This window comes from Leucopleurus acutus, assembly GCF_964270905.1.
Source record: "Leucopleurus acutus genome assembly, chromosome: X".
NCBI classification, from domain to species: domain Eukaryota; kingdom Metazoa; phylum Chordata; class Mammalia; order Artiodactyla; family Delphinidae; genus Leucopleurus; species Leucopleurus acutus.
In genome coordinates, this window is record NC_139148.1 from 90,799,442 (window position 1) to 90,813,054 (window position 13,613).

The 13,613-nt window shown below is 38.5% G+C and overlaps 1 protein-coding gene across 1 annotated transcript in view; it reads left to right on the forward strand.

Moving 5' to 3' along the window:
* Positions 1-3,050: 3,050 nt before the first annotated feature.
* The window catches only part of IL1RAPL2 (interleukin 1 receptor accessory protein like 2), a gene marked incomplete at both ends in the record, with an annotated part of 1,088,726 nt that continues 1,078,163 nt past the window's right edge, over positions 3,051-13,613 (forward strand). The window contains one exon of the mRNA XM_082865016.1: positions 3,051-3,132. Coding sequence (XP_082721142.1) covers positions 3,051-3,132 — 82 coding nt within the window. The remainder of the gene's footprint in view (positions 3,133-13,613) is intronic.

The window sequence follows — 13,613 nt, forward strand, 5'->3', positions numbered from 1 at the left end:
TACATAATCTTTTGAGCTGGAAATTGGACAGATAGTCAATATAAAACAAAGAAATTTGTGGAGTTTATAATGGTATTTTCAGAGTCTTGGTTTGGGATCTCCCAAAAGCAGACTCAAACACAAGGATTTGGATGTAAGTAGTTTATTTGGGAGGTGATCCCAGCAAGTACTTCAAGGGAATGGCAAAGTCAGACTAGAAGGGAGGAAAAGCCAATAGAGTGTGCTAATGAGCAGTTTGCCATTCAGTCCTACTGGAACATTCCAAGGGGTGAGGAAGCTGGGGTATTTATTCACCAACTCCCGTATCATTGAATGAGAATCACTCATGGTGTGTTAACAACCTGGAACTTCCAGTCAGCCTCCTATGCTATTCAAGCTGCTTTTTCAGATACAGAAGCACCTCTGGCAAAGAAACACAGGAAGACTTCTGTGCAGATGACTTTTGGGAGGCCCAAGAGGATATGGATAGGGTACCAACAGAGTCTGCTACAGCAGGAGATGGGGCCCATCTCAGATTTGGATAATCATATATTAGATAAGAGAGATTCTATTTCAAATAAATGGGTAACTTGGGAAGAAAACCACTGAAAGCTGCAATTTATTTGTGTTACTTGAACCATTGATATGTTGTTATCTACATTGATATTCCCCTTTCATTCATTAAAATATTTACTGAGAACCTATTATATGTCGAGCTCTATGATAGATGCTGAGAATACAACAGATAATGACTAAGTGACTGCCCTCATGAAGCTTACATGTTAGTAGTCAAGGAGTGGTTAAAAACAACCAAGCTAATAAATATAACTGATTTATTAAGTGTTTCAACTCATTGAAGTATAAACATGGTATGGTACTATTTTTCCTAATTGCTACTTCATGTGCTCTACTGTACTTCCTTTTTCCACTAGGAGTCAGGGACAGTGATAAACATTTCAGTTTGATTCTATCATTTTTCAGATGTTTTCTGAGTTTTGTTCTGATTTTAAAGACTTCGTCTTAGTCTAAGATCCTATCTGATTCAAATATTGTATCTTCCTTTTTTTTTTTTTTTCAAACAGAGGAGACATGTGGCTCTCATGGATAGGAATTTGGAGGGTGTGTGGTAGGTTTTCACACATTTTCCCTTCTTCCTCGTCTTTCCTCTGTACCTTCTCCTTTGGTGTTGCATTGGGATAGGTGTGACTGGAGAAGAGGGAGAGGAAAATGAAATGCTTGTGATTGACGGTGGCTTCTCCTTGGTTGGTCATAACTTCTCATTTAGCTGTCTGTATGTGCTGTATAAACAGGTAGTAGTTACAGCAGGCCTGATGATGAGATTCTCCTCCAGGCATCTCCTCTGGACATTGGAAGTCCCTGGAAAGATTTGATTACATCTTCCCTCAGTTTTAGCAGGTAGCATCATACCACTTTCCTCTCAGGTGCACTTATTTTGCCCCATGTTGCAAAGCCTATGACAAGAATCATCTGTTTACCCAATCCGAGATGGATCGTTGGTAATATGCCAAATCTAACTTCCATGCTTCTTGGGACTCGGAAATTTGGTGTATGTTGCGGATGGATAGGGATTAGTCCTGGCCCCCTGGTCATCTGGAAACCTCCAGCATACCATCTCTCCCCAGGGTTCTTTATTCCTGTTTCAGTGGTAAAAGGGAAGTCCAGCATGACAACTGGGAAAGCAAAGCCTGTCTTTGTTATCAAAAGACCTCCTCTTCCTTCCCAGACCTCTGTTTATTGATGGAGTTGGTGGTGGTGGTGGGGCAGTATGATAAGGAACTAGCTGCACTGAATAGTTGAACTGGTGGCCTCACCCAAACATGAATTTTTCTGAATTTAGGATATCAGGTGGATCTTTTGGTCAATTCTGGGAAAAGAGGATCCCACCCAACACTTGATATCATCCTATTACTCTTACATTCTGGGTAAGGTTCTGCACATTTAGGTACAAACCAATTATTCAGAAGACAAATCATTATATGGAATTCTGGCTCTTTAAATGTTATCCAGAGCTTGTTTTTGTCTTTCCATTCAGGTTTGCTTCCATCCATTATTTCAGGGATCTCTGTGGTTTCACCCTCATGGTCCCCTTTGCTATTTTTCTATCTTGGGTTTATGATGTACCCAGTGTACCTCTGTGGTGCTTATATTCTGACTTGTAAAGGATTCTAAATGAGCCCTCATATAGGAACCGATTTACTGAAAAGTCTTAACTCAATGGAATAAACACTTAAAAACGTTTTTGTTTTTTCCCCAAATGCCTACCGATGATCGTGCTTTAGTCAATTCTGTTCCCTTTTGGGGGGTTCTTAACAATATCTCAGTTCAGTTCCATACTTTTCTCAGTTATTTTTCATTTCAGAACAGTTTCATTCCAATTATTTAAGGTTCGGTGCTGCTGATTTTAAAACATCAATGTCAAAGTTGAGTAAAAACTCTTCCTGTCACATAAATACAATAACTGTAAGTGCTGATCAGTCTTATGAATAAAACAAGCAAGGAAGTGAGCTAGTGAATGACAGAGTGAGACTTTAAGATTGGGTAGTCAGGAAAGGCCTTTTTGTGGGACTGAAACCTATAGGATGTTAATGAATGTGAGTGAAGAGTGGGGAGGAGTATTCCAGCAGGAAGACCTAATGCAAAGGCCATGAGGAGGAAATGACTAAAGCATGTTCCAGGGACAAATACAATGTCCATAGTGGATGGAGCATAGCCAACGAGGAGGAAAGTGCTGTGGAATAAGATCAAAGAGGCAGCAGAGGCCCTACCTGCAGGCCCATGAAAGTCTAATGGAGGGGGTTCAGATTTTACTCTAAATCCAGTGGGAAACCATTGAAAGTTCTGAGCAGGGAACTTTGACATGATGCTCTTGTGAACTTTCATATTTTCTTCCATTTGCATAAAAATAAAGCCAGAAATCACCAAAATGTCATTGTTTCTGTAATGTGTCTTCAAGGTATGTGAAATTATAGCTGCTGCTTTGTTGAGGCCAAGATCTGTGATTCAAACTTCATATCCTTTTTTGACTTTTCAGCTGCCAAGGAAAGTGAACAATGAAGCCACCATTTCTTTTGGCCCTTGTGGTGTGTTCTGTAGTCAGCACAAATTTGAAGATGGTGTCAAAGAGAAATTCTGGTAAGTTCCTGGCAACTTCTCTGATTTGGTCAAAAATATATGCTTTTTGTGAGCATTTAGAGAGCATCTGTATCTTTAACTACAAATACCTTTAAACAGAAGCACTTGTAATCCAGCTATGTTGGAAAATAGCCAAAGTAAAAATGAGATTTTAGCCTACTCCTGACAAAATTCTGGGAAACCAGTGGAATTTTGTTCAACTTCAGTGGCAGTATACTCTCAGTGGACAATAAAATGTTAAGGGCCTTCTTAGGGTTGGTTACATTTGCTAGTGCATATACACCTGGGAGCAAACATTTGCAAATGAGAAGACAGGAAACCTTTAAAAGTATATATTCTTTGCCTCCTAATTGCGTATGCAGCGTTACAGTTTAAATGAAAGTTTTTGACAAATATCAGTGAGCTTTAGTTCCTCACATCCTCACATTTGTACCAAATCCCTAACAGGCAGAGGTTTAAACCTTCCAAGTTTGGAAATATTAGCTAATTGCCTGAAGAGGAATTTGTTGAGAATAAATATCTATTCCTAGAACATGGTGGTCTGGTAGGCAGCCATGATTGTACTAAGAGATTAGCTGTAGCCAGTAGATATCCCAATCAAAGCTTAATCATTGTTTAACAACACTTGGATATATATGTCTTTCAGCGTTGATTATACATTTTAGCTATAATTACAAATCATGCATGAGATTTTCAGAATTGATTTTCTGTCTGTAATCATTCCAGTAAGACGTTGAGGAATGTATTGGTATATGAAAACAAAAGGCTGTGGATGGGGCTTTCTGCTGGCTTCTAATTCAGTTACTTCCTAGAATTAAATGTATGCTCTTTAATTTCTCATTAAGTCTAAAACCCAGGCAATAAAGTACATGGCTATTTTTCAAAGCAATAAATACTGGCTGGAGCTTGGAGTTTGGTTAATGTTTGTTTTCTAAGGTGAGAATACTTGATCATTGAAATTGCTAAAGAATAGTATTGTTCTTCAATTGATAGTATATTAATAAGTCTTTCACAGAAGTGGGTCACAGGTTATAAAATAGAGTAACACTACTCAAGTCCAAAGGATTCTTGAATGGTAAAGGTAGGGGAATATATTGGCTTTTTCTCCCCCATTAAATACTTATGAATGTCTTTAACACGTTTTTGTATATTGTGACTCTCTTTCCGCTGTATTTGTGTGTAACATTTTACGTATAATATCTCCAGCTTGGCCTATTTTACGTGGCTGTCTTTCCTTGCCTTACTTTTGAAGTCACATTTTCACTTTCAATCTTGGCTCAGATTGATTATTGCTGAAATAAAATACTTGGAGATATTACTTACTAGCGATATAGCCTGTTGGACTGGATCCCATTTTCCTCACTTGGTTATGTTATAATGTCTATAGCAGAATCTGAAAGCAAAAAAAAAGAATTGAGAATTTAAAAAGCCATCTATATTATGATAGCTTAATTCAAGTAAAATCCAATCTGAAAAAAAAAAACAAGTTGCTACCTGCGTATGCTGTCTTGTTTTCTTGGTTTCCTTATTATTTATGAGGAGGGATGCTGTTAAAAAAAAATACACACACGCACACACACACACACACACAGATGTAGTTATCATTGATGTGCAGATGCCCTTTAAAGATCAACATTTTAATGCTCTGCCCCTTTATTCTTATCAAGTGTGAGACTGTTTGTGGCTTATTACATGTTCTTAGCTTTGTCTTCTCAGTGTAGGCAAGTGGTGTCATAGCTGCAGTGAGCTTTATTAAAGAAAGCTGTGACAAAGTGAGAGAGTGGCATGGACATATATACACTACCAAACGTAAAATAGATAGCTAGTGGGAAGCAGCCACATAGCACAGGGAGATCAGCTCGGTGCTTTGTGACCACCTAGAGGGGTGGGATAGGGAGGGTGGGAGGGAGGGAGACGCAAGAGGGAAGAGATATGGGAACATATGTATATGTATAACTGATTCACTTGGTTATAAAGCAGAAACTAACACACCATTGTAAAGCAATTATACTCCAATAAAGATGTAAAAAAAAAAAAAAAGAAACATTACCCCAAAAGATATTCCCCTTAGAGTGAATGTATTTGAATTGTTTCAGTCTCCTCTTCCCCATCTGTTTACCCTCAGCTACCTCCTAGGACATATAGCAATTGTAATATTGGAACAAACCTTTTTGTACAGGTCTGGGCAGTGGAGATGGTTTGAATACAGTTGGTCTTTTCTCTTATGCCTTCCTCCTTCTATTTACATTGTATATGGAATAGAAAGGGAAGAGTAATAGGTTGATGTTGGTTTGTGCATGTCTGTGTGTGTAGTGTTTGTTTTTTACCACAAAATACAGAAATAAAACCAAGCATGGAATGGATAAAAGACACATTAAGTTGCACATAGCTGATGAAGATGGGGGTCCTTTGGAGCAGTTGTTTTCACTCTTGCCTTATTTCGCCACTTTCATCATAACCCCCATCCTAGCCCCTACAATCCTCTTAATATTACTGTTTTATGTAGGAAAAATAATTATGTGCACTCTCATTATGATGGTCCTATTTGAGTTGGCAAATTACTCTGGCAAATCTGGAGTACAAAATTTTGTTTCATACAGTCTGTGAGGTCCTTTGGCCTTTGCCAGTTAAAGGGATCTGGATTAAACTTGCATAGTTGTTTGTGGAATAGCCAATGGAACTTAGAAATTTTATTTTTCTCCCCTCCTTTCTTTCCTTCAAGTCAAAAGATGAAAAATGGTTGTGTCCTTTGCTCATTAACATTTATTAACTGTTTAGTGCCAGATGTGACACCAGGTGTAATGATTTCTGTGCAGTTCATTATAGACAGGAACCCTTTTCACTAAGATCCCTACAAATACTTATGCCAAGTACCACCTTATGCACAAGACAGAGGACCAAGTGATGGAAGTTTCTTTTTCTGTACTTGCCAATCAGGGAAAATAATAAGACTCAAGACTTTTTTTAAAAAAAATCTACTCTGGGCACATATTGAAACAAACCTCCTGGTTTTGGGTGCTATGCAATTTTTAGAAGCTACAGCACAGGTTATTCTTTTAGGTAATGCTCATGCACATTAGGTAAGCCCAATAATCAACCCTGGATCGGGAAACAGCAAAGATGGCTCTGAGATTGCATCTAGGGCTTGGTTACATTAGAACATACTAAAATTCACAGTATCTAATTTTAAGGATTATAGCTGATTGGCAAAGTGTGTGCTTGTTATCCTCCTCACAGAAAATGCATGAGGTCCTTCAGCACTGGCATTATCTAAATTTAGGACTAAATAGATAAGGTCATTTAGAAAGTCTACTCTATGAGAAGTAGGTTTGCTTTACTTAAAGGTGTCAATCTTTATGGCAGGGAATTGGCTAATATCTTGACAAAGGCTAATGGCAGAAACAGCCTGTAGAGGACTTCTAATTATCTAAAATTAAGTTTTAATAGGATGGGTGGGCAAATAACTCTCAAGGAGAGATCACACAAGGGTTTCTATTTAACTATGTTGTCTAACCTGAAAAATTATGTCTCTAGGGTATACATGGACTAAATTTGGGGGGGGCATTAACCTGTCCACTTTACTTTTTTTTTGCTTTTGCTGGTACTGCTGCTGCTGCAGGAAAATGTGAGCTGTATTAGGCAATTATTGGAATTCAGCTCTCCTAGCCTGGATCTTCTTATTAGAAGGGAAAGGAATAGGATGACCAATTAGATGAGAGGGTATGTTAAATTCTGAACCCAATTTGGTCATCTTGCAGCCAGTACCTCTGGAGGATGACCATAATAAAACAACTTTTCAGTGATCTGGTGTTTGAAGGAAAATTTCAGAGCTAACAAGATATCTTAATCAGCTAGAAAAATATAGTCCCTGGTGGTCAAGAGGATGCAAAATCCTGCTGGCACACAGTGGGTAATCTTAGACACATTTTGGATTGACTTGGTGGGGGTTACTTCTTTTTTCCCATTTCAAGTGTTTTTTATTGAGTAATGGAATTTGTAGGTACTATGTTGTAGAGATATTGAATTCTGTTATGTTCCTCTAAAGGGTATTGGTGTTTGTTCTAGTAGCAGTTCAATTACTAATCTTGAACTTTTGGTGCTTAGTTGTATGCTTTGTCAGAGTAGATCAATGGAAAACCCAAGGTATGTCCTGATCATCTATAACTTGGTGGGACTCAGTCTCTAATCTTTTTCTCCCCTGTGGATCTTTTTTTTGACATCTTTATTGGAGTATAATTGCTTTACAATGTTGTGTTAGTTTCTGCTGTATAACAAAGTGAATCAGCTATATGTATACATATACCCCCATATCCCCTCCCTCTTGCATCTCCCTCCTGCCATCCCTAATCCCACCCCTCTAGGTCATCACAAGGAATCGAGCTAATCTCCCTGTGCTATGCAGTTTCTTCGCACTAGCTATCTATTTTACATTTGATAGTGTATATATGTCAACGCTACTCTCTCACTTCGTCCCAGCTTACCGTTCCCCCTCCCCGAGTCCTCAAGTCCATTCTCTACATCTACATCTTTATTCTTGTCTTGCCCCTAGCTTCATCAGAACCACTTTTTTTTTTTAGAATCCACATGTATGTGTTAGCATATGGTATTTGTTTTTCTCTTTCTGACTTACTTCACTCTGTATGACAGACTCTAGGTCCATCCACCTCACTACAAGTAACTCAATTTTGTTTCTTTTTATGGCTGAGTAATATTCCATTGCATATGTGTGCCACATCTTCTTTATCCATTCATCTGTCGATGGACACTTAGGTTGCTTCCATGTCCTGGCTATTGTAAATAGTGCTGCAATGAACATCGTGGTACATGTCCCCTTTTCAATTATGGTTTTCTCAGGGTATATGCCCAGTAGTGGGATTAGTGGGTCATATGGTAGTTCTATTTTTAGTTTCTAAGGAACCTCCATACTGTTCTCCAAGGTGGCTGTATCAATTTACATTCCCACCAACAGTGTAAGAGGGTTCCATTTCCTCCACACCCGCATTTATTGCTTGTAGATATTTTGATGATGGCCATTCTGATGGGTGTGAAGTGATACCTCGTTGTAGTTTTGATTTGCATTTCTCTAATAATTAGTGATGCTGAGCATCTTTTCATGTGCCTCTTGGCCATCTGTATGTCTTCTTTGGAGAAATGTCTATTTAGGTCTTCTGCCCATTTTTTGATTGGGTTGTTTGTTTTTTGACATTGAGTGCATGTGCTGTTTGTATATTTTGGAGATTAATCCTTTGTCAGGTTTCATTTGCAAATAGTTTCTCCCATTCTGAGGGTTGTCTTTTTGTCTTGTTTATAGTTTCCTTTGCTTTGCAAAAGCTTTGAAGTTTCATTAGGTCCCATTTGTTTATTTTTGTTTTTATTTCAGTTACTCTAGGAGGTGGGTCGAAAAGGATCTTGCTGTGATTTATGTCATAGAGAGTTCTGCCTATGATTTCCTCTAAGAGTTTTACAGTGTCTGGACTTACATTTTGGTCTTTAATCCGTTTTGAGTTTATTTGTGTGTATGGTGTTAGGGAGTGTTCTAATTTCATTCTTTTACATGTAGCTGTCCAATTTTCCCAGCACCACTTATTGAAGAGACTGTCTTTTCTCCATTGTATGTGCTTGCCTCCTTTGTAGTAAATTAGGTGACCATATGTGAGTGGGTTTATATCTGGGCTTTCTATCCTGTACCATTGGTCTATATTTCTGTTTTAATGCCAGTACCATACTGTCTTGATTACTGTAGCTTTGTAGTATAGTCTGAAGTCAGGGAGCCTGATTCCTGCAGCTCCGTTTTTCTTTGTCAAGATTGCTTTGGCTATCCGGGGTCTTTTGTGTTTCCATGCAAATTGTGAAATTTTTTGTTCTAATTCTGTGAAAAATGCCATTGGCAGTTTGATAGGGATTGCCCTGAAACTGTAGATAGCCTTGGGTAGTATAGTCATTTTCACAATGTTGATTCTTCCAGTCCAAGAATATGGTATATCTCTCTATCTATTGGTATCATCTTTAATTTCTTTCATCAGTGTCTTATACTTTTCTGCATACAGGTGTTTGTCTCCTTAGATAGGTTTATTCCTAGGTATTTTATTCTTTTTGTTGCGATGGTAAATAGGAGTGTTTCCTTAATTTTTCTTTCTGATTTTTTCGTCGTTAGTGTATAGGAAAGCAAGAGATTTCTGTGCATTAATTTTGTATCCTGTTACTTTACCAAATTCATTGATTAGCTCTAGTAGTTTTCTGGTAGCATCTTTAGGAGTCTCTATGTATAGTATCATGTTATCTGCAAACAGTGACAATTTTACTTCCTCTATTCTGATTTGGATTCCTTTTATTTCTTTTTCCTCCCTGATTACTGTGGCTAAAACTTCCAAAACTGTGTTGAATACTAGTGATGAGAGGGGGCAACCTTGTCTTGTTCCTGATTTTAGATGAAATGGTTTCAGTTTCTGACCATTGAGAATGATGTTGGCTGTGGGTTTGTCTTATATGGCCTTTATTATGTTGAGGTAGGCTCCCTCTATGCCTACTTTCTGGAGAGTTTTTATCATAAATGGTGTTGAATTTTGTTGAAAGCTTTTTGTGCATGTTTTGAGTTGACCATATGGTTTTTCTACTTCAGTTTGTTAATATGGTATATCACATTGATTGATTTGCGTATATTGAAGAATCCTTGCATACCTGGAATAAACCCCACTTTATCATGGTGTATGATCATTCTAATGTGCTGTTGGATTCTGTTTGCTAGTATTTTGTTGAGGATTTTTGCATCTATGTTCTTCAGTGATATCGGCCTGTAGTTTTCTTTTTTTGTGACATCTTTCTCTGATTTTGGTGTCAGGGGGATGGTGGCCTTGTAGAATGAATTTGGGAGTGTTCCTCCCTCTGCTATATTTTGGAAGAGTTTGAGAAGGATAGGTGTTAGCTCTTCTCCAAAAATTTGGTAGAATTTTTTGTGAATCCATCTGGTCCTGGGCTTTTGTTTGTTTGAAGATTTTTAATCACAGTTTCCATTTCAGTGCTTGTGATTGGTCTGTTCATATTTTCTGCTTCTTCCTGGTTCAGTCTCAGCAGGTTGTTCGTTTCTAAGAATTTGTCCATTTCTTCCAGTTTGTCCATTTTATTGGCATAGAGTTGCTTGTAGCAATCTCTCATGATCCTTTGTATTTCTGCAGGGTCAGTTGTTACTTCTCCTTTTTCATTTCTAATTCTACTGATTTGAGTCTTCTCCCTTTTTTGTTGATGAGTCTGGCTAATGGTTTATCAATTTTGTTTATCTTCTCAGAGAACTGGCTTTTAGTATTATTGATCTTTCTATTGTTTCCTTCATTTCTTTTTCACTTATTTCTGATCTGATCTTTATGATGTCTTTCCTTCTGCTAACTTTGTTTTGTTGCTGTTGTTCTTCTTTTTCTTTCTCTAATTGCTTTAGGTGTATATTTAGATTTTTATTTGAGCTGTTTCTTGTTTCTTGAGGTAGGATTGTATTGCTATTAAGTTCCCTCTTAGAACTGCTTTTGCTGCATCTCATAGGTTTTGGGTTGTTGTGTTTTCATTGTCATTTGTTTCTCGGTGTTTTTTGATTTCCTCTTTGATTTCTTCAGTGATCTCTTGGTTATTTAGTAGCATATTGTTTAGCCTCCATGTGTTTGAATATTTTACAGTTTTTTTTTCCTGTAATCGGTATCTAGTCTCATAACCTTGTGGAAAATATACTTGATACAATTTCAGTATTCTTAAATTTACCAGGTGTTGATTTGTTACCCAAGATATGATCTATGCTGGAGAATGTTCCATGAGCACTTAGTGTATTCTGTTGTTTTTGGATGGAATGTCCTATAAATATCAATTATGTCTATCTGGTCTACTGTGTCTTTTAAAGCTTGTGTTTCCTTATTTATTTTCATTTTGAATGATCTGTCCATTAGTGACAGTGGGGTGTTAAAGTCCCTTACTATGATTGTGTAAATGTCGATTTCCCCTTTTATGGCTGTTTGCATTTGCCTTATGTATTTAGGTACTCGTATTTTGGGTGCATAAATATTTACAATTGTTATATCTTCTTCTTGGATTGATCCCTTGATCATTATGTAGTGTCCTTCATTGTCTCCTGTAATATTTTTTAAAGTCTATTTTGTCTGATATGAGAAATGCTACTCCAACTTTCTTTTGCTTTCCATTTTCATGGAATATCTTTTTCCATCCCCTCACTTTCAGTCTGTATGTGCCCCTAGGTCTGAAGTGGGTCTCTTGTAGACCTCATATATACGGGTCTTGTTTTTGTATCCATTCAGCCAGTCTATGTCTTTTGATTGGAGCATTTAATCCATTTACATTTAAGGTAATGATCGCTTTGAATGTTCCTCTTACCATTTTCTTAATTGTTTTGTGTTTGTTTTTGTAGGTCTTTTCCTCCTCTTGTGTTTCCTGCCTGGAGAACTTTCTTTACCATTTGTTGTAAAGCTGGTTTGGTGATGCTGAATTCTCTTAACTTTTGCTTGTCTGTAAATTTCTGTTTTAATTTCTCTGTCAAATCTGAATGAGATCCTTGCGGGGTAGAGTAATCTTGATTGTAGGTTTTTCCCTTTCATCACTTTAAATATGTCCTGCCACTCCTTTCTGGCTTGCAGAGTTTCTGCTGAAAGATCAGCTGTTAACCTTATGGGGATTCCCTTGTATGCTCTTTGTTTTCCCTGGCTGCTTTTAATATTTTTTCTTTGTATTTAATTTTTGATAGTTTGATTAATATGTGTTTTGGCAAGTTTCTCCTTGGATTTATCCTTCATGGGACTCTCTGCGCTTCCTGGAGTTGATTGACTATTTCCTTTCCCATGTTAGAGAAGTTTTCAACTGTAGTCTCTTCAAATATTTTCTCAGACCCTTTTTTTTTCTCTTCTTCTTCTGGGACCCCTATAATTCGAATGTTCATGTGTTTAATATTTTCCCAGAGGTTTCTGAGACTGTCCTCAATTATTTTCATTCTTTTTTCTTTATTCTGCTCTGTGGCAGTTATTTCCCCTATTTTATCTTCCAGGTCAGTTATCCGTTCTTCTGCCTTAGTTATTCTGCTATTGATTCCTTCTAGAGTGTTTTTAATTTCACTTATTGTGTTGTTCATCATTGTTTGTTTGCTCGTTAGTTCTTCTAGGTCCTTGTTAAACTTTTCTTGTATTTTCTCCATTGCATTTCCCAGATTTTGGATCATCTTTACTGTCATTACTCTGAATTCTTTTTCAGGTAGACTGCCTGTTTCCTGTTCATTTGTTTGGTGTGGTGCGTTTTTATCTTGCTCCTTCATCTGCTTCATATTTCTCTGTCTTCTCATTTTGTTTACCTTAATGCTTTTGGGGCATCCTTTGTGCAGGTTGAAGGTTCGTTAGTTCCCATTATTTTTGATGGGTGAGGTTGGTTCAGTGGCTCCTGTAGGCTCCTGGTGGAGGAGACTGGTGCCTGTGTTCTGGTGGTGGGGCTGTACCTTGTCTTTCTGGTGGGCAGGGCTGTGTCAGCTGTGTGTTTTGGAGTGTCTGTGAACTTAGTATGATTTAAGGCAGCCTCTCTGCTAATGGGTGGGTTTGTGTTCCTGTCTTGTTAATTGTTTGGCATGGGGTATCCAGCACTGGAGCTTGCTGGCCATTGGGTGGGGCTGGGTCTTAGTGTTCAGACAGAGATATCTGGGAGAGATCTTGCCGTTTGATATTATGTGGTGCCAGGAGGTCTCTCGTGGTCCATTGTCCTGAACTCAGCTCTCCCACCTCAGAGGCTCAGACCTGAAGCCAGGCCAGAGCACCAAGACCCTGTCAGCCACATGGTTGGTCCACGGTCCCCAGGATGGTCACAGCTTCGCTGGTGGAGCCCCTCCAGAGTTGGCAGTGCAGTGAGGCTGCCCTCCCCTGCGGCTCCGTGGCAGCTCCATGGCAGCAGAAGGGAGAGACCCCAAGCCAGGAGTTCCAGCTTTGCTGAAACGTGGGCTCTGTTCGCTCTCCTCTGGGTCTTATTAAGACTTGACTTTAGGCTTTGTTGGGGAAGGTGTAGAGTAGGCCATATTCTGTGACATAGTTCTTTCTCCTAAAGCAGGACTCCTCTGGAATCTTAGCTGAATGCTCAGATGTTAACAAGGTATTCCCCAGCAGTGTTTGTCCTCTAGTTTCACTTTTATTATTAACCCTGTGGTGGTCACAGTCTGATGAAAAGACTGGCAGTCATGCCCTGTGCTTGTTCAGCCCAATCTTCAGCCAAAGATTCAGAGAGAACCCCCATATAGATTTTATAGTCTCCCCTCAGTGAACTCTCCTCTTTTAGTTAAGGTTCCAGCCACTGTAGCTTTCCTGATCTCTGTAGCTTCAGCAGGACTCCTGAGCTGTTAGGACTTCAGTTCACTGAGCCATTGTTGGGGATTTGTCTCCAGTTGGAGAGTTGGTTTGATTGTGGACCTTACCACATGAGTTCTTCTTTTCTTTGAGATCACAGTCTTGCATGGTCTGAAA